Source organism: Schistocerca cancellata, chromosome 1 (genome assembly GCF_023864275.1).
Source record: "Schistocerca cancellata isolate TAMUIC-IGC-003103 chromosome 1, iqSchCanc2.1, whole genome shotgun sequence".
Classification (NCBI taxonomy): Eukaryota; Metazoa; Arthropoda; class Insecta; order Orthoptera; family Acrididae; genus Schistocerca; species Schistocerca cancellata.
Genome location: NC_064626.1, coordinates 516174348 through 516196933, shown reverse-complemented (window position 1 = coordinate 516196933; position 22586 = coordinate 516174348). Strand labels below are relative to the sequence as shown.

Here is a 22586-nt window from a genome sequence, read left to right as displayed (position 1 = left end):
TTATTAAGTCTCAGATCTGTACATTCTTACTACAATCATCATGTAGTTTAGCAGGCTTTTTCACTAGAAAGTAAAACAATGAATTAAAGTAAATAATCTAACAGTGTGTCTGCCTAGAAATTTTATCCTTACTGTTTACTTGCAGAGTCCACCATGGCAAATTATCCATTACAATGCCACACGAAGGGAGTTCCAATATGAGGGTGTCTTCTTCAAAGTTCTAAGTGTGCTGTCTGAGCGACTTAACTTCAGGTACAGAGTAATATTTTTATTATTCCAGCAGATATACTGTAGCACACATTCTCAGGATGCAGGAAAACTTTTTAGCTTTCATATAACTTATTGAAACCCACCTATCAATACTAACTGGGCATCAAATGTGCCGCACTGCTGCAGCAACGCATTTGGTGGTGGTGTGGTTGCCAGCCTGTTTTGTGTCCTGTACTGTCTATAAGAGCTTCTCATTAGCCGGCAGCCACCACTGGGCCTTGCTCCCAACATTGCAGGCAGCATGGTAGCTTGCTGCTCCTATCGTTACAACATGATGTCACTCAAATGCCAATTAAATGTGGAACAGATAACATTCGGGCTTACTGAGAACTTTCCAACTCCAGTGTGAGTCCAGCACAACTATAAAAATTCCTGAAATTAGTCTTCACATACAAGCAGAAAAAAAATATACAATATGTATGGAAGGAGAAAGTATGTGTGTTTGTGCATGTACAGATTCTGGTAATAATAATTTCATGTGGCTCAATTTCCTAGTGCAATTCTTTCTGTTGGATGTCACTTTGGCGACTTGCATTTCCCTGACCAGTTATCCAACTGGGAAATGGGACCTACAATTTAACTTGGAATCTGAAACACATTTAGTGTCTCACAAATATCCACATCATTGAGAAGTGAATACTATGTTAAAAGGCAAAATCAAAAATCCATAGTCTGCATGGGATTATTTTGATCCCATGATATTTCAGTTTACAGGCCCAACATGGATTCTGATCAAGCTTCACTGCTCTCTGGAGCTGTGGTGGCTGTACTGCTAGGTGGCAATCACAGTGTTTTGACAGTGGCGGGGAGACTTTAATTCATCATAGTTCATCCAATTAGCACAAAATATTCATAAATGACATACATAAAACTTCCTAGTGAAACAGTCTAGCTATTAATCAAAACCAGATCAAAATCCCTGCAGTAGTGGTTGAGATTAGTCCAAATACAGATAAAAAGCATTGATATAATTATAGATAGTTAGACAGAAGAAGGTGATAGTCAAAACAAATTGACACAGCAACTACAAGATGTGTGTCAATAACAAGCAATGGTATTATTTAATGGTTGTTTTTTTAGATAAATTACTTGACAGCTATTAACTTTAGCTAAAACTTTTAATATTTTCTGTTTTTAGAAAAAGTGAACTTGTGTTAGGCACAGAGGTAAATGGCAAAAGGGATAACTTTAATCAAGACAGCGAAAACTATTTCAAATATCTGTGGATCAAGAATATAGCTAATGGCATCAAACAACTTGACAAGCAAAGCTCATTAAATAAATTCAGTGACTTAATTGGCTATTTTGTCATGTTACAGCTATACAGTGATGCAGCCAACAGACCACAAAGGAAATATTGCCAATGATACTGATCTTGCTGGCTCTGATGTGATGGCTACACAGCAACAGAGTGTAAGCATCTACAGTGTTTGGGAACTGGACATCATTTTACAATTATTATTCACATCATGATGATTATAATTGAAATATTGGATGGTTAAACATAGAGAATGAAATATACTGTCATTCCCATATTGTTAGAGAAAGGCAAATGTGTCAGTTTGAGGTAGGAAGTCCTGCTCCAGAAATGATTTACTAGAAAGCTGTAAATAGGTATGAAAAAATTTCAAATTACCTACAGGTCTGCTAATGATAATGAAGATCCAAGTAGATATATTTTTGTAATAACTCTATTTTTCTGATTAACTTTTTACAGGGTACTAGATTCACAACTGTTGTTCACAGTGGCATCTCTGAGATTCTGTGCAGCCATGACTTCAGTGTACACAGTTACGTGATATCTGTTCCAACAACCTCAGTGTTACTCAACAAATGTCACACTCAGTGAGAATTATTGCTAGGAGTGCCTCTTAAGTCTCAACAGTTGTCTCATACAAAAGACTTTTCACATGACTCTACAGGAAGAAATCATGTGGGATCAAATCAAATGAAGAAGCTGGTCACGAAACAGGATGTCCTTTTACTATGTCAAATCAGATGAAGAAGCTGGACATGAAACAGGATGTCCTTTTCCTATCTACATATTAGTGAATATTTTATATAGGCATCCATGAATGGCATTTGGTATGTGAGCTGGAGCTCCTTCATATTGGAATTACATATCTGAATACAGTTTAAATATGATGTTTTCCTACAATGTGGGAGGAGCATATTTCTAAAAAACAGAAAAGCTGATATTTTTCTTGAATAGGCTGGCTGGTGTTACAGGCAACCTGACTGGGAATTTTGTTCTATAACAGCCAGGCATTTGCAAAGTTTGAACATTTCTGTGCCTTGGAGTTTATTGCTATATCTCAACATTCTATGATAAACCTCAAAGATGCAGCTTTACCATGCTACAAACACCCAACCATTTGCTATTGATTGATTTTATTAATTCTATTGAACGGGCTGTTTCTGAACTACTTCCTGATGCTGCAGGGGAGGCTAGGAGGGAGGGCTGTCATATGCTGACTGGAGCACATCCATCCAAACACATACACATAGAGTTGATCCAGATATTGTTGGTTTACGCATGAAAAAGGACAGTATTACATTCATTCTGGACTAGCAGGACTATGTTTTAGGATTACTATCAAATTACTGTTTGATTCAACATATTGTAGGATCAGTGCTGGTCCCACAAAAAGTGTTGTGAGAAAGACTAACAGCCTTCTGAAGAAAAGCTCTTTGTCACAGGAGACTATTCAGAGTCCTACTACTTATTTTGCTGTTGTCCATAGGTTATATGGCGTTACAAATATCTACAAAGAAGGGGTTCCTCTCCATCCAATTGTCAGTAAAATTGGTGCTCTGATATATCATGTAGCAAGATACCTCACTACTTTGTTGAGCCAGCTTGTTGGTCAATGTGAGCATCACATTAAGAAATCGGTGGATTTATTATGTGAATTAGACGGAACACATTTTAATGGCTCTGATATTTTAATAAGTTTTGATGTGGTCTCTCTCTTCACTCATATTCCTCTGTCTAATTCATTACAGTTAAGTGAGATTAGATTTGGTGTTGAGTTTATGAACCTCTTTTGACACGTGTTGACTTCCACTTATTTTTTATTCAGTGATCAGTCCTATGAGATGCAGTTGCAACTGAAAGTCTGTTGTCACCTATTATTGCAATTTTTTATGGAAAACTTTGATAACTATCAGTGGCTTTGAGACCTGAATGTTTTTTTCAGTAGTTTGGTGATCCTTTTGTTGTTCAGCTTCATGGCACAGAGAGTTTGAACAACTTTTTAGGACACCTGAATTGAATGTACCCAAATGTTTGTTTCATGATGGATGTGGAGAAGGATGGCTGCCTTCCCTTCCTTGATGTGCTGGAGAGGAGGGTGGCTGATGGTATGTTGGAACATGCTGTTATAGGAAGCCTACTCACACTGATTTGTATCTACAGGCTGATAGTTTTCATCATATTGCTCAGTGTGAATGGGTACTTTGTACCTCAGTTCACAGAGCCCATGTCATTTAAGACCCTGAGAGAGGGTCAGCTGAGTTAACCCATCTTGAGGTCACATCCTGTCAGAATGGATATAGTGGAAGATGGATCAGATGTGCATTGCACTAGTGACCAACTGTGCTCTGGATGGGTGATAATAATATTGAGTTGACACCAAAGTCTACAGCCATTCTATCTTATGCAGAGACTATCTTCTGTGAGATTGGTCATATTTTGCAAAAATATCATGTGAAATGTGTTTTTGACCTCCAACTAAGATTATGGTTCCATCAAGGATGACCTCATTTTGCATAAGGCAGGTGTCTATCATATTCCTTGCAGTTGTGGCATGTCATACATTGATCAGACCACCAGGACTGTGAAAGACTGGTGTACTGAGGATAAAAGTGATGTACACTTACAACAGCTGAGCAAATTGGCCATTGCAGATCATTGTCTTGACACTGGTCATCCTATGGAATATAATGATGTGGAGATTCTGTCATTCACTTTCAACTATTGGGATAGTGAAACTTCCTTGCAGATTAAAACTGTGTGCCAAACCAAGACTCAAGCTCAGGGCATTTGCCTTTCTTCGGCAAGTGCTCTATCAAAGCAAGGCTCATGACAAGTCTTCACAGGTTTACTTTCACCAGTACCTTATCTCCTACCTTCCAAACATGGGATACTGTTACCAAGGAAGCAGTTGAGATTAAATTAGCAAGTGACCTTGTAAATAGAGATGGAGGTTTACGCTTAGATTTTGGTGGAATCCTGCTCTCCCCCTTGTTGAAAGACAGAGGGACAGAGTTAATGCTGTCCTCACCTCTTATTTACCAATTTTCAGTATTGATAACTTTTAGCATCAGTTATCTTCAATTGTGTGGTGGTACTAGTGTTTGCAGTATGTACATGTGTACTTGCTGTAGTTTTGCCTTGAAACTGCCCGGGTTGTCACCTTTTCAAATAATGGCAGTTGTCAATGATGTTATCTGACTGGATTCCCTAAGTTATAATACAAGTGACTCAGAAAAAAAAATTACATGAGCTGTGATCAAAAAGTAAAGGCAATTTTTTTTTAATTTTGAGGGCTTTATACAACGTATTTTCAAAGCTTTTTTAATCTTGTTGCTACACATGTTCCTAACGTATATTTGCATTTTTAGCTTTTCGAATATTTAGTTTACTGATGACAGCCAAAATGCTGGATGTTTGAAAAATTTTTACTTTCAAAAAAGAACAATGGAAAATCCAGAATGGAATGTAACAATAATATGAAAAGGAAAGTTGCTACTCACCATATAGCAGAGATGCTGAGTCACAAATAGGCACAACAAAAAGACTGTAACAAATAAGCTTTCAGCCAGCAATTCCTTCGTCAAAAATAGACGATGGACACACACACACACACACACACACACACACACACACACACAACACAGATACAACTAACACACATGACTGCAGTCTCTGGTAACTGAAGCCACAGTGCAAGCAGCAGCACAAGTGAATGATGGGAGTGATGACTGGGTGGGGGTAAGGAGGAGGCTGGGGCGGGGAGGGGGAGGGATAGTAGGGTAGGGGTGGGGGACCATAAAGTGTTGCTGGGGAGCATGCAGGGACGAGGCAGAGGGAGGGTGGGGCAGGTATGTGCAGTTGGCAGGTTAGACAGAGGATAGGAGAGTGGTGTGGGGGAAGGGTGGGAGGAAGAGTAGCAGATAAAGAGAGACATAAAAAGATTGGGCACGATGGTGCAATGAGGGTTGTTTAGTGCTGGAATGGGAACAGGGAAGAGACTGGAGGGGTGAGGAGAGGAACTAATGGAGGTTGAGGCCAGGAGTGTTATGGAAACAGGATGTTTAGCAGAGAAAGTTCTCACCTGCGCAATTCAGAAAAGCTGGTGTTGGTGGGAAGGTTCCATATGGCACAGGTTGTGAAGCAGTCATTCGAATGAAGGATGTCATGTTGAGCAATGTGCTCAGCAACAGGGTGGTCCTCTTGTTTCTTGGTCAGAGTTTGTCAGTGGCCATTCATGCAGACACACAGCTTGTTGATTATCAAGGCCACATAGAATGCAACACAGTGGTTGCAGCTTAGCTTCCTTTGATGGGATAGGTGATGTTTGTGACCAGGCTGGAGTAGGTGGTGGTGCGAGGATGTATGGGACAGGTCTTGCATCTAGTTCTGTTACAGGGGTATGAGCCATGAGGTAAGGGGCTGGGAGCAGGGGTTGTGTAGGGATGGGTGAGTATCGGGACATTTCCCATTTCAGGACACAACAAGAGGTAGTCAAAACCCTGGCAGAGAATGAAATTCAGTTGCTCCAGTCCGGGTCGTATTGAATGACAAGGAGAATGTTCCTCTGTGGCTGGACCATGAGACTTCGGGAGGTGGTTGGAGGCTGGAAAGATAAGGCATGGGAGATTTGTTTTTGTACCAGGTTGGGAGGATAATTACAATCTGTGAAGACTTCAGAGAAACCCTCAGTATATTTTGAGAGGGACCACTCATCACCTCAGATGCGACGACCGTGGGTGACTATGCTGTTTAGAAGAAACTACTTGGTACTGAAGGGGTGTTACCTGACGAAGTAAAGGTATTGCTGCTGGTTAGTAGGTTTGATATAGATAGAATAAAGTGCAACAACACATTTAAAATGTTGACTGTGGCTTTTGGCAAATCTACTATGAGTAAAACAAGTTTATGGGAGGTATAAATGATTCAAAGGGACTGAGAAGTTTTTGAAGTTGACGACTGCCCTTGAATGCCCTAGCATGCCAATTACTGATGACAATGTGGAAGAAGTAAAGAAAACAGTTCTGGAAAACCACTGAAATACCATCAAAGGGGTTGCTGATGATGTTGCATATCCTTTTGCTCATGCAAGCAATTGTTTTTTTTTTTTTTTATATTTTGAGCATGAAATGTATAGCAGCAAAGTTTATTCTGAAATTGTTGAAATTTGTCTGAAAATGATGTCACATGGACATCACTCAGGTATTACTGAATGAATTCAACAGTGATTCGGAACTTCTAAAGAAGGTTATAACAGGTGAAAAAACATGGGTATACAGGAATGATATCAAAAGCAAGGCACAATCGTCCAATGGAAACTGCCTGAAGTCCCAAGAATTGGAAAAATTGACAAGTTTGATCACATGGTGTAGGTTCTTCTCACTATTTTCTTTGCTTACAGTGGGGCAGTGCATCAAGAGTTCCTGCCTTACAGTCATATGATGAATAAGTAACACTACCTGGAAGTTATGTGCCATTTGCATGAAACAGTCTGAAGGAAACAACCAGAATAATGGCAAAACCACTCATGAAAATAGCATCACGATAATCCTCCTGCTCACATCTCAATGCTTTTTAATGATTTTTTGGCAAAAAACAAAATCATTATTTTGCCTCAATGACTATATTCGCTGGACATGGGTTCCTGTGACTTTCAATTACTGAGGCTGAAGAGAATCATGAAAGATCATCGTTTTGCCACCTTTGATGAGAGCAAAACAGAATCGAAGGAGCTGAACACGATAACAAAAAGTGAATTCCAGAGGTGCTTCCAGTATTTGAAAAAGCACTGAAGGGGTTACTTTGAAAGGGCCAAAGTTGATGTTGATGAATAAATAAAGCTTCTTTAAGAAAAATTAAAATTTCCATTAATTTTTGATCACACCTTGTATGTGTAACTGACTACTCCAGATCACGAGTGAAAGCATCCAAGAAGTCCAACAAGAACAAGAAGTGACATCCAATGAACCCAAAAGCCTTACGAAGAAAAGAATGTAGAACAAGTGAGCTCACTTACGAGAACATCACAACTTGTCAGGTTCAAGTGGATAGTTAAAATGAAACGAATAGGATATATGTATTATTACTGAAATACATGATAATCACATTACCGAGATGCAGGAACTCCAAGAAAGAAGCAAAAAAGGAAGAATTCCATTTTGATAAAGTACAGCATTAGGAAAAAATGGCTAGACAGTACCTGTATGTTTTGCAATATTTCAAGCATCATCAGGGATTTTCAAAGTCAGACTCTCAATCTTGGCCAATAAATCTTATGTAACAGGAAAGTTACAATTTCAGAACAGAGGGGGAAACCACAACTATACTAAAGATAAGGAAGTTACAGAAGTTATAAAAAATGGTATCAAAACATATAGTTTTAAAAAGAGCCACTACTCAAGGAAAAAGTCCAAAAGAGGATATTTACCATCTGAGATGCATATAATCAAAATATGGAAACATTTCTGTAAAACAAAAGGAACTGTCTGGGTTTCCTAATTGCTCTGTATCTTAGTACAAACACATTTTCTGTCATGCTTTAATTTGTCATTTAAATCTCTCTATACATGCTTAACATGGTCTACTGAAACTGAAAAAGGAAAAGGATCTGGAGAAAAGGAATCAGTTAATAACAAACACAGGTTGTACACACTTTGTGCAAACACTTCCTTGCAGTAATGGAGGAGGAAAGTCCAAATGTGCTTAACGGATGTTTTCATGTACAACAGAATCAGCCAATATCAAAGCTCTCTGTGGGTGAAGTAGTTTATTCAAGACAGGTTTGTCTAGACAGTTTGTGCATTATGCTTCATTCCCAAGCACAGACAAAGGAAAGGAATGCTTTATACACTTGGCTTGAAGCAGAAGGACCAAAAGGATGCAACCAAGTAGCCTGTGCTCTATTGAATTTCCTCAGAAACTTTGACATGTCCCAGACAGAAAATGGTTCAGATTAAATTCATTTGCTTTCTGATTCCCATACCAGACAAAATAAAACTACAGTAATGATGCACACACTAACTGCCTTCGTGGAAGAGTGTAGAAAGTTTAATAAGCTGGTACATTATTTCCCTATTCATGGTCACAGCTAAGTGGCTCCTGACAGAGTGTTTGGTGGATTGGAGAAAAACTACTGAAAAAAGAAAGCTATTTGTTCACCATCTGAATACTATAAAGTTGTGGAATAACATAGCATTGTCAAGATACTAAATAAAAATTGGGAAGCAAATTGTCCAGTGCACTATGATTTAAGCTGCCTTTCAAAACAACTGCTCAGTGAAGGATGGTTTATAAAAAATCTAAGAATAATGTATTGTTATCAGTATCAGATCTTATAATGGAAGTACTGTAGAGGATAAAGTATGGAAATCTAAAATCAGGAGCCAGGAAGTCGGGGAAGCAGCCACCTTGGGAAAAAATAAATGGTGAGCAAGGGAAAGAGAAAGAATGTCATAAAACTTATGAGTTATATAATCATACCAGAAAGAGCAGAAGAGTTTTATAAGGGTACTGTTGAAAGTGATTGATAGATTTCCAGTTTGATATGGTTGTAGATAGTATTTTGTGTTGTATTTCAGTAAAGTGTGTTGCTATTTTGCACTTCTTATTACTGATCATTTGTGGAAAAATGTGATACTACTGTGTCACATTGTAGCACACTATTGGATTTCTGTGCAAAATGAACATTAAAGTAGCTTTCTTTGTAATTAAAAACAAAAAAGAAACAGAAAAAGTCACTTTGAATATATATATTAACACAACTTTTAATTTCCACCTTTGGATTTATTGACTTTTGAAAAAAGTCACTCTACTCTAACATAAAAAATACAATTTTATAAAAGCCTTTCATTTATTTATTTATTTTATCCATCTTTCAGCATTAATATGCAATCGATATTGTCAGAAGAATTACAGCTATTTGTACATTATGTTTTATATAACAAATTATTACATGGTATAAATATAGCAGTGTTGTACCCTATTAGCTTATAACTGCCTCTACACCCATATCTATACATAACAGTAAGCCTTAATTTATCAGCATTAACATGTGGTCGATGTCGTCAGAAGAATTATAGCTATTTGTACATTGTCAAACACTTAATTGGAATTGTGCCTAAAAATTAGTATCAGTGTTGAATTATCTTGTTTATATACTTAATATTTCAGTATTGCACTTTAAAATGTGTTTCTTCAAAAATTTACTTTTTAGTGATTACCTATTTTTAAAAAGTGCTACTCAGTTCTGCATTTGTATACATTTATATACAGATACAACAGAATGATTTAGGTCCTGTTTATTCCTGACATTGTGCTTCTGACACGTGCCATGCTGTCAGTAGCTGCTATAGTTCTCCGTAGTGTTAAAGCTAGCATTTTCTATGTGTAGTAAGTGTTGGATTTATCTTTCTACAAAGTACTGTTTGCAATGCTCATTTCATATGCATTTGATTGAGAGCCAAATCAAGGCTCATAATCCATGTGAGGAAACACTACTTCTTTCAAGTCAGAAGTGATTCAGTTTTCTATCTTGTGTAGTCATTGTATTGTGGTATCACTTATTTTGCTTCCCTCAATCATGGAATAGTCTTGGAAACATGGTGTACAGCAGACATTTCCTACATGGGTACATGGTCTGATATAACCTGTTAGCTTGCTACAGTATCCAGTTGCCTGTCCATAAATGAGAATTGAGCCTTCTGGTGCTGTAACTTGATGTAGTACCAATTAATAGGGCTGATCAACTCTACACTTCATCTTGTAGACACAAACTGTATTCTTACATAATTTTACATCAAGAGTGAACATTTCATTGCACACCTCATGTCTCTTCAAAGAATAAGTATAGTTTTTTTTCCACACCTCTCATGATACAGAGCTACTAATGGTCAGTTTTACAGATGTGTTGATAGCAGCTATGTATGAAATAAATCAATTTATTACACTGTATAAACAATAATTCTTAGATTCTTGTATTCCAGTGGCAGTGTTATCTCACAGTATGGTTGGCTTCATATACTGACACTCATCAGACCACGGTTCCATGTTTCAAACGTATACATTCCTCCATCTTCACCAACCTTGACAGTCTGTATCATCATCAAAGAACATCCTGTGCATTGCTCTACAAAAATGCTGTCCTCAGATACTAATAGTAGTAGTAGTAGTAGCTCTGTTCATCTGTAGATCTCTTTTTACAAGGTTATAGGACATGTCAAAGTATTTACAAGTTTAGATCAATTTCAAATAAGCTGATTCATACACACATATATTTACAGACCTCTAGTTAGAGACAATCATTAGATTTACTCCTGGTATACAATACTTTTTTACAAATAACTTATCAAATAATGTAATGCCACACTGTTCACTCATATCTCACTATCAGTCACTGCACACACTACTCACACATTGTTTCATAACACTTCACTCACTACATACGCAAACACACACACACACACACACACACACACACACACACACACATTCACACACACACACACTGGTGATCTCTAGGCCATTTTCTGTACCGCAACTTCCCATTTGCTCTCCTGAAAAACTGAGTCAGCATCCCTCCATAATGAGTGAGATGTTCAGCGCAGAAAGAGGAAGAGGTGTTAGTATTGCGTTATCCATAGCTTGGGGGTAAGTATTTCTAGAAAGGAAAAAAAGAAGGAAAAAAAACATAAAGTGAAGGTGTTATGTGGTATGTTGGACATTTTATAATAATAATAATTATTATTATTATTTATTTTTATAACATTTTTTTCTAAAACCCCTACTCTGTTTCATCTAAGTAATCTTTCAATGTATAAAATGTATTGCATAACAAGTACTTTTTAGCTGCCTTTTAACATAAGTGTATTTTTTCAATGTTTTTAATCTCTTTTGGTAATTTATTGTACAGATTTATTCCTTGGTAGAAAATGCTGTTTTGAGTTTTATGTTTATTTTTTCTTGGTAAATGTAAGTTGAGTGTATCTCTTGTTGCACAGTCATGGACAGAGCTGTTTGTGCAGTAATTACCAATGTTATTTTTGATGACTAGAACTGACTGGTAAATGTATTCACATGGAGCAGTTAAAAATCCCCAGGGTTTTGAAGAGATCTTTACAATGTGCTCAACTAGTAATTTTGGTTATTATTCTGATGGCTCTTTTCTGGAGTTTGAAAACTGTGTTCATATTTTATGTGTTTATTCCCCGCAAAAGAATGCCATAGCTAAGAATTGAGCGTACATATGAATAATATGTAACTAAAAGAAACTGCATGTTACACACTGATGTTTTATTCTAAGGGCATAACATGCTGATGACATTCAGTTTGCAAGTACCTTTGTGTGTTCACACACTTCATCTGAGAATCAATATTCATTCCTAGAAATTTTGCATTTGTTACACAGTCTATAGTGGTGCCATCTTCATTTACTTTAAGATTGTCATTTTTCCTCTTCAAACTGAAATTCATGGCATTAGTTTTCTTTATTTTCAGTGTCACTTTATTGCTTATTGACCAATCATAAACTTCCTTGAAAATTACATTTGCTTTCTCAGCAAGGAGTTCTCTTGTTTTCTCAGTGACTATAATATTGGTGTCATCAGTGAAGAGAATTTTTTCACCATGAGTAACACTACTCGGAAAGTCATTGATCTATCAGGAACAGTATTGGTCCTAATATGCTACCTTGCTGAACCCCTATTTTAATTTATTTTGATTCTGATAAGTTTTTTAATAAATGTTTAGATCTATTTGAAGTATGTGTTATCTCTCCTCTTTGTACCCTATCTGTTAGGTATGATCGAAACCAGTCATTAGCTACCCCTCTTATTCCTAATGCTTCTAATTTATTTAATAGAATCTTGTGATCGACTGTATCAAACACCTTAGAAGGATTCAAAAATATGCCTGTGGCACACTCATCTTTATCAAGACCAACAAGTACAACTTTTGTGAATTCTACCATGGCTGACTCCATATTTTTGCCACTTTGGAAGCCAAACTGTGATTTGCTTAAAAGATTTAATTTATTCAGGTAATTCATTAATCTGTCTTTCACAATTGCTTCTATTTTTGAGAATGCTGACAGTAGGGAAATGGGCTGATAATTTTCTATGTCTTCTGCATTACTTTTCTTAAGCAAAGGTACAACTCTTGCCTATTTTAACTGCTCTGGAAATGTCCCTGATGTGAAGGATTCATTTATTATATTTGTTAAGGGGCCTTGTATAATCCCTATGCATTGTTTCAGTAGACACATTGGTACTTCATCTAAGCCTACTGACTTTTTATCTTTTAGTTTTTGAACAGTTTTATTGACTTAATTCTCTGTGGTTGGAAGTAACATCATTGTATTTAGTGCAACATTATTTACAGGTGTTATATTTTTTTGGGGGAATTTTTGCTATAACTTCTCTGAAATACTTGAAAAATGCTCGCTTACATAGTCTGCTAAGTTTTATTACTTTATCCCCCTCCCTTAGCAGTATGTTATTCTGCAATTGTTTGCCTCTCCCCATCTCCTTTTTTATAACATCCCAGACTGCTTTGCTTTTATTCTCTGCTTTATATATTATTTTGTCATTAAATGATTTTTTTTGCAGCAATGAGCATTTTCCTATAGATCTTTTTGTATCTATGATAGAAATTTAAGAATTCTGGATCATTGTGAATCTTTTTCATGGAATTGAGGTGTTTAAGTGTTGAGGACTTCTTAATACCTGCTGTTATCCTTTTGTTTTTGTGAGATGTGGTTACAGACATGCACACTTTTGGAAATGCCATTTCAAAGTTCAATTTAAACAATGTGGAGAATTTAGAGAATTTCATATTCACATAGCTTTCCTTGTACACTTCATCCCAGCTTTCTTTTTCTAGTTATTTTGAAAAATCTTTTATTTTGATTTCTGATAGATGTCGTTGGAAGGCTTGTAATTTAGGGAATGATTCGATGCCTGATTTTACTGTTGTTATTTGACAGAGATGGTCTGATAGTCCAATATCTTTTACAGTTACATAGCATTTTTCCCTGTCCATATTTGTGGCCACATGATCAATTACTGATGCAGTCATTGTAGTAACCCTTGTTGCACTATTGACCAATAGGGACATGCCAAAACTTTGAAGGATGTTTATGAAGGTGAACCTGGATTCATTTATGATATTAGTGTTGATGTTAATGTGTCCACACAGAATTATGTTGACCTTTGTAATTGAGACTTTATCTAGAACTTTTGTTAATTTATTGAAAATAGTGTCTGCACTACCAGAAGGAGATCTATACACACACAAAATGATTAATTTCTTGGTGATATCAAGCCCTGTTAATTCAGTAGCTGATATTTCAAACTGTTTGTCTTCACATACTGTACTGAGGTCATGTTTTAATTTGAACTGTGTTCCTTTTCTGATATAAATGCATGATCCTCCACTCCTTGAAGTAGTTCTGCAGTAAGAGTTTGCCTTTTCATACAATGATAATTCTACATGTTGGATTTCTGTGTCTCTGCACCAGTGCTCAGCAATACAAACTACTGTGCAGTTCAGAGATTGGAGCTCAACTTCTAATAGTTATATTTTATTTTTTATTGATTGCATGTTTTGATGGAGGATTGTTAAGTCTGTGAAATGTCCCATGTTTCTCTTTCCAATGGTTTGTTTTTCTTTGTGACATCTGGTATACAGATATTTGAAGTGTTAAAATCTGTTTTGTGGGTGATTGTTTCAGTATTTTTTAAACTGATGCTGATGCTCTTTAGGCTGGGGAACCTGTTGTCTGGATTTATCCTAAAGAAGACCTACTTTTCCTACCTATGACAACAGGTATTTGACCATGTGTGGCCTGAGATCCACCCTCTATACTTTCATGAATCAGGTACCCTTCCCAGTCCTGTTTAGGTGTAGGCATGTTTGGTCAAGTTTCTAAAATGTTTATAACTCAGAAAATTTACAGTTAAAATATGCCACAATGTACTAACAAAAGTTGTAGAGTGATGCTATATATGTAATTAAATAAATTTAAAAAAAAATGAAAGAGGTTGAGAAGGGAATCAGATGGCTTAGTAAGAATTAAATAAGTAGAAAGTTTGACTGAGGAGTGGGTTTTCTCAGTTAATACTGGTAGATGTGTAACAAACCTAGTAAGTAAATAAGTAAAATGGAGGAGGGATCTTGTAAGAATGGATGTATCTGAAGAGAAAAAATGATAATGGGAAATTTGCTCCAAGGAAAAGTGGTTTTGGAAAGCTTAGCTCAGTTCAGTCTTGTTTATATACCTGCTGACGGCTCAATACCTCAACTGTAAGGTTCATTGTTACCTTTATGCCCTTCATTATGTATATTTTACCCAGTGTCATATGAATGTATAAAAACAACATATAATAAACCAGAGATTATAAATTTCAGTCATAATATTTAATATTTTCTTTTTCTTTCAGGTTTCATGGTTAGTTACTTTCACTTTTTGTATGTAAATTATAAGATACAAACCACAGTGATATGGACTGTGTGCATTGTAAATACAATGTACATGTTATATAAATATAGCTTTCATTGTTACAGTGCTCTGAAAAGTAATTGCAACAAGAAACTTCTTATATTTGATGACAGGAGTAGGTGCATTAATCTTTTTGTGACATATAATGCTTCTTTTTAAGTAATTTTATTTTCCTGTGATCTTTTAATATGTTAATGGATTTAAAAATTCACTTTAGTTTTCTGGATTACTTGCAGGAGAATGAGAAACTAGAGGACTTAAAAAACGATATAGTGCCATGGGACCATTTCATAGAAACTGTTGCACAGAAGAGAGTATGTAACTCATGCTTCTTATAAAAAAAATTAACTTTATAAAATTATAGTTAATTTTCCAGATAACGAATTGTGATGCCATGGTAGTGATACTTTGAACATGTATCTTTTATTTCATTGTCATGTTTTTCATTTCCCTATTTCATATTTCTTAAATCTGTTCACTAGTTACAAACTTAGGAAAAGTAAATTAGGATATCTCTTTGACACCATCACTTATCTCCAGTAAAGTAGCCTGTCTTTACCAACCAAACAATCAACTTTTTCTCTAATTTAGGAACAGTTGCTAACTTGATTCAATGAGTAGAAGCAGTAGTTCTTCTGGATCACTGTTTTGAGAGACAATGCCCTCATCATCAGGTTGCAAAACTCAGCTCATGAGGTTATAATGCTAAAAAGTCTACCAACACAATTGTGGCTTTCTCAGAATAAAATTGAATAAAAACATAATGGACTATGTGTCCTCATCTTACTTTAAAATCAAGACTTCTGTCAGTGGCCATCCTATTTCACACTGCACACTGCACCAGGCTTTGTTCTGCTGATCTGCTGTGAGCTCCAAGTGTCAAACTGGCACTTATCCAGAGCTGCAGAGGTTGTTGTGAACTGACATTTCTGTTGCATTACAGTGTGAGCACAAGTATTGGCTCAACCATAATGCTGTTCTATTAGCCACCTAAATTGTCCTCATTTTCTAAGTATATGGTTGTCAGTTTACAGCTACTTCATCAAAATGAAATTGTAAATTTATGATTATGTATCTGATTCAAAATAATTCTACAAAGGCACTAATATATCTCATTCTGTTGTCACTGCTTTGCACAATGAGAATATTGCCATATTTATTCACATTCACATCACTGAAGTAATAATAACCCTCTCTGTGATCTGCTCTTTGCCAAAGCCAGCAGTCTTTCTCTTCCTTTGCTACTCTTTTTTCCCACTCATTGCTACTCCCCCTCCCAACCCTCCCTCTCCCACAACCTCCTGATGCTGCACCAGGCAGCCTTGGCTGGCCATGGTCTAGACTCCATCAGGCAGTGCTGACTCCTCTCCCTCACCCATACCCTGTTATCTCTCCCTTGCCCCTGCCCCAATCCAGATTGTTGCTTCCTCTTGACACAACACTATCGTATTCTGGCCACAGTGATAGGAGAGAGCAATCATGTATGCATGATGTGTGCTTGCTTGTGTGAATATGTGTTTTCTTTTCTTTTCTTTTCTTTTCTGAAGAAGGCTTTGGCCAAAAGCTCAGTGTGTAACAGCCTTTTTGTTGTGTCTTACAGTGAACAGCAATTTGTCCTTATCATAATATTGTTGATATTCCAACCTGCACCTCCCATTGTTAAAAGTAACCATAAGTCCAATATTTAGGGCTCAGAATGGAGTTTTATATTCTAGTGCAAAAGCCTGTAACAGGTTGTGAATGGGCATAAGGCAGGAAAGTAAATTCTACATCCACAGATAATGAAAAACAAAGTTAAAGAGTACCTAATTGGCCATTCCTTCTATAGTTTATCAGAATATTCGGAGTCAGGGATGTGAATTCTCCTTTCTTGTAATATTTCTATTAGACAGATTTTGACTTTGTCAATGTATAGCCCTTTCAGACCCCCACCCAAACTTGAAATGAAAATTTTGAAAGAAATGGATTTTTGTAACTAAAAACATAGAATCATGGACCAATTGCTTACAAAATTATTTTTTAATTTTGATACAAATTTTGAACCCACATGATTGTGTGGGTCAGAATTATCTTACATATTTATGTCATTTCTTTCAGTGATATGCACGAAAGCAATTACTGTCTTTTGACAAACACAAATAAATATTACACGTCAGACATCTTGTTCTCATCCTCTTCTTGCAATTTTTTTGCCTGCAGCAATGAGCTGAAGGCAAATCATCAACAGTTGGCCAGTGATGATATACGTCTAGCCACTTCTCATCACAAGGTGTGTTTGCTGGTTTGTACATTTTACTACGTGGCTCTTCATCAGATTCACTTTCATGATTTTGTCCTGAAGAAGAAGAAATTAGCGCTTCCCCAATCGCTTGTCGGAATCCAAGAGGATCTAAAGTGTTTTTCTTTTGTACTTTATTGGCTTTGCATTCAACTCCGTATTGTAACCAGGAATTGATGCAAGCCAAATCAAGTAAATGAATCAAAACTTTTAAAGTCCAGTTTTTTTTCTTCAAGAAAATCCTGTAGGTCTCCATCATTTGATCGCAGAGGTCCACTCCTCCCATACACAGGTTGTACTTCACTACGACTGCAGGACATGGCATTAAGATGAACTTCTTTTCTGGTTTACTCCATATCTCAACATTGCTTACAGGTTCGCATCCTGTACAAGTAGAGGCAAGGGTCACAGCTTTTGAATCTTTCCACTGGACAATGACTATTTTAACATCGTCCCTGCAGAATTCTTCCATATCTCCTCTCTTCAGCCTTTTTTCTTCTGTCAGGTGAACTGGTTTCACTCTGTTTTTCATTATGGTTCCTGTTCCTTCCAAACCTAGGTCAAGTAACTGTTGCAATAATGGCAAAGCTGTAAAATATCTGTCAAAATATAGTCTTGCACCTTGAGGTAATGTTTGAGCAAGGCGAAGTATTACAGAGGGCCCAAGATCGAGGCCAACACTTGGCAGAAGAGTTGATTTACCTTGATAAAATTCAAAATCAAGTACTAAACCTTTTGTTGTTGCCAAAACAAAGTTTTTAATTCCCAAAAAGCGCAGTTTGTTTGGAACATAGTGAGACAATGTGCAGCGTCCAGTAAATGGTACCATTTGCTCATCAATGGAATAATCATTTTCAGAGGGGCATGGAAGTCTCAAACAAACACTGCGTGCAACATTAATTGCAGGTTGTACTTTCCACAATCTATTATTTTCTGATTCACGTGGAATGTTGTTAGTGTCCACAACATGCAGTGCAGTTCTGAGAGTGAAGAACCTGTCTCTAGGAATACAATCTGCAATAGTTGGCATAGGCAATGACTTCTGCCAGTACATACATGTACGAGGATATCTAATGCATCCCATAAGTACATGCATGCCATACAGATTTTTTCTCTCTTGAGGATTTGTATGAAGCAACTTCCCTTTCTTCAAAAAGTAGTAACTGCTAGTGCAGTCAGATGCTAACTGAAAAAAATCTTCTGGGTAGTACTCGCTGAAATAGCTCATTGGAGTTTTAATTTCCTCTCTGAGTGTGCAAAAATTTTGGAGGTGAATGGTCTTTTTCTCCAAGTGGACAAACGACGATGTGTTTCCACAGTTTTTTTTTAAGAATTCTTTCTACGTGTTGACTGGGAAAATTTTCCTGAACTTCTGGAGCAACTGATAGTATTGTTGCAGAATTATTGTTACAATTTTCCTCCTCATCAGAAGATTCAGAGCTTTCTCCAAGTCTAGGTTTGATTGTTGGAAGAGTCCAAGTTGTATCTAACAATTCGTCATCACTACTGAAGACTTCCACTTCAGAGTCATCTAATATGGCTAGAATTTCCTTGTCAGTAAGCCCTAAAATGAAACAAACAAACAAACTGTGAAAATAATGCGTAAATACAATAGTAAAATGACTTATCTATTCTGTAATCTGTTCCAAATCGTAACCACAAACATCGACCAAAAACAACCATATGCCGGTAAAATAGTCCCAACACGCACAATTGTACGTGTGGACGTTACAGTCATTGTAGCTATGAAAGTATTCAAATAATTGTAGTGGACATATTTTTATTTACTTCTGTACACCTTTTGCAATCTCAAACACATTTTTCCAAATGTCAACATGCAATAAATAAAGCACAATAAATATGTACCTCGACAGACATGCTTCCGACCCGCCGTCTTGAAAATTACCAAAGATTAAGAAACAATATCTTGTGTCTGTAAGGAGATATCGATATAAATTGAGTTGTATACAAAACAGTGATCCTGCACACTCGTGTGACTTGGGACTCAACTGCATAGCGGAATAATATGATGCTGCAATGCAAATAAACTGCACCCACACAATTGTGCGTATCGGGTCTGAAAGGGATAGTTTTCTGTGTGAAACTATCTGTTAAAGTATAACTTGATTTGTTCTATGTCCATAAAGACTCTTCCCTGATGTGGTATTTGCAGTACATGGTGTGTGAATGAATGACTGGGTAGATAATCATAATCACAACTTTGAATTCTTACACTTTCTTTGGAGTACATTTACCACTAAAGGGTATTTGTTGCCAATAACTTTAAGTTGAACTGTGATTTACACAACCACAGTATAAGAAAAAGTTAGTCTGAGTGGCTAGGAATGTTGCCTACAGACTTTTCATAAATAGGTTGGTATAGGAAGGTGCCATGCGAGTGCAGTATCCTAGTCTCACATATTATTTAAAGATGAGAACCACTTCCTTTACTGACTGTCATCCATCCTCCATCCTCACCCCAACAGCAACTGGATCCCTACTCAACACTATTAACACCACTTCCCTACATACCTCCCTGAACCACATCTTTCATTGTGGCTGTTGCTATTTATAATTGTACTGAGACATGAGGAACATCCTATCCAGAATTCAACCCAACCTCTTCCAAGGTGATATTCCACCACCCAAACAATCCACACAAGATCATGGTTCTTCCTTATGCCACACCCACTCCTACCCCTTGCCACATGCTCATATCCCTGCAGAAGGCCCAGGTGAAAGATCTGTTCAGTACAACCATCCAGCATTTTCTGCTCCAGTCCTGTCTTAGACTTACCCTATCCTGTCAGAAGCAAGGTCACTGTTGAAAGTAGATATGCCATATACTAGGTGTGCTGCAGTTTCTGCAAAGCATTTTATGTGTGCATAGCCACCAATCAGCTGCCCACCTGTATGATTGCCACTAAGGACCTGTGGCAAAGAGCAGAGCTTGCCATACAGTGTTGGAACATGCTTCTGAGCACAATATGCTCAACTTCAATGGTTGCTTCACAATTCATGCTTACTGGATCATTACCACCAATGTCATCTTTTCTGAGCTACACGGATGGGAGCTGTTCTTGCAGTGCATCTTTTGTTCCCGTAATTGCACTGACCTCAATCTCTACTAGCTCCCTGCCCAGCACTCTTAACTTCACTCATCCTGTACCCACACCCTGTTCCTCACAGTTTCCTCTTCCTATATTCTGCAACCCCCTCCAAATCCACTCTTCCATGTGGCCATCATCATGAGCTGCACAAACTAATTGGTACTGGTAAGTTAGTCTCATTCCTGTCCCATTGGCCTTCTAATACTACTTGATAATTTGTATTGAATCATGATCATAAACATAAATTTAATTTTGAAAGCAGTAGGTGGTTGCCAGTAAACATCACAAGGTGGTAAAACATTGAATGGCAATATGCAACTGAGATAAATTTTGAAAATATACTTAACTCTAGGAAGTGTAAATGTCATATTTGTCTGGGTGGTTGAAATTGCATAGCAGTAACTATAAAACTTTAAAAAACTTTTTGCTCATTTTCTGTGTACATTAATTCCATATTTTTTGAAAAGAAATGAGTCCACATACCACTGACACAAATTTAAATGGCTCCACCTACAACTTCCATTACACTATAATGGTGGATGCTGCCACTGAATTATAAAGAGCTTTAAGCCTTTGCAATATTTGATGGTGTTGTCTGAACATGTGCTTAATTTAAATTATAATTAAAATTATGAATATTCTGCAGTCTAAGTATAGGATTTGGTTTTACAAGAAGCAGTAACACATTTTGCATAAACAGAATTTTGATAGAATTACATTATCAGTGCAATATTTATTAAAATATATTGTTCATTTTGGCACCACTCTTTTCACAGAAACTTGGATAAAAGCTGAACAATCTATTACAGTCAGATATTTGGTTAATACTTCATACATATTTCTAAGCTGGTTACACCTTATATTGTTTTGTTCTTGAACATTCCAAACAACAGTTTTATATAAAATGACAGTATTACTTTTAAATACAATCACATTTGTAAATTGGTAAAATATTTAAATTCTAAATGACATAACTTAAAAACTGATTACAAAACATTATCCTATTCTCATTAATTGAGTGTAAACTGATCTGGCACATTATACACACCCCCAGAGTTATCATGCATGAAGTTTACATATTCAATTTTTTTAATTGATTTAGATTCATCTGTCTATTTCTAGAAGTGGTAGCTGGTGGACATGTGATGAGTTCTGCCACATTGGTATTGTTCAGAAGTGTGTATTCCAATTGTGCATTAGAAAGTATTAAAGACACTTATTGAGATAACAAAGTTTATTCATTCATTCATGGCAATGATACCAGTCTGTTTATCCCTTCACGATGTGCTAAGAATCGTGCATTAAGGGGATTGATGCTAACAAGAAGAATTTGTGTGAGCAGAGGAGGGGCAATCTGGAACCAGTATTGTCATATCAATCTCTATGCACAGTAGTGGTGACAAGAAGACGATGTATGTAAATTTATGAATGTTAAATACTGAATATATGAATTGGATATTGAAGGTCTGTTTATATTAGAGCCAGTTAAAGTTCACTCATATGTGAGTACCTTCCAATTTTTTTCAATTATTCTTTCAAAATTTTCCTTTTAATTATTTAAGCAGCAAGTTTTTATTTGGTTTCCAATATATATATCAAATTCTTAGTCCCCCCATCAGTAGTCAGACTCTGCTAATCTTCACTATCAGAGAGACAAGAAAAAGACAAAAAAATTCAATATTGTTGAAGATTAATTATTATAACAGAAGGCTAGAAAGTGTTGTTATACCTACATTGTCTTACAAATAATAACGTAGTGCTGCTGCACACAAAATATTACAGTTTGTTAATTAATTAAATAAATATGTTTTCTTAATTAAAATTTCATGAAATGTGTTAATTAGATAATTACTTCCCTCGGAATCAGTGATTATGCCACCCCCCTCCCCCCCCCCCTTTCTAATCTATAGTAGTGTTGTTGTCTACTTCACTTATAATGGCATTAACAACTTACCATAGGTAGTAATTATAGCAGTTCATTTTCACTAATTAGCTAGTTAATTAGAATTAAATTTTTATTTCACCATCCCTATATCTTAATTCAAGACATATTTTTCAGTCCAATCTAAGCTTCGCTACCCACTCACATTTGCAAAACCCACTTGTCAAAAATGTTATATTTCAGCTTTCTCTTGTCACAGGTTATACCATTAATTACTTGCACTAAATTAGCCAAGCTTT

At 36.5% G+C, this 22586-nt stretch overlaps 1 protein-coding gene across 1 annotated transcript in view; it reads left to right on the top strand.

Moving 5' to 3' along the window:
- Positions 1–22586, top strand: part of LOC126187640 (ionotropic receptor 93a) — a 285197-nt gene that overhangs the window by 139084 nt on the left and 123527 nt on the right. The window contains exons 9-11 of the mRNA XM_049928878.1: positions 146–252; positions 1590–1683; positions 15254–15331. Coding sequence (XP_049784835.1) covers positions 146–252; positions 1590–1683; positions 15254–15331 — 279 coding nt within the window. The remainder of the gene's footprint in view (positions 1–145; positions 253–1589; positions 1684–15253; positions 15332–22586) is intronic.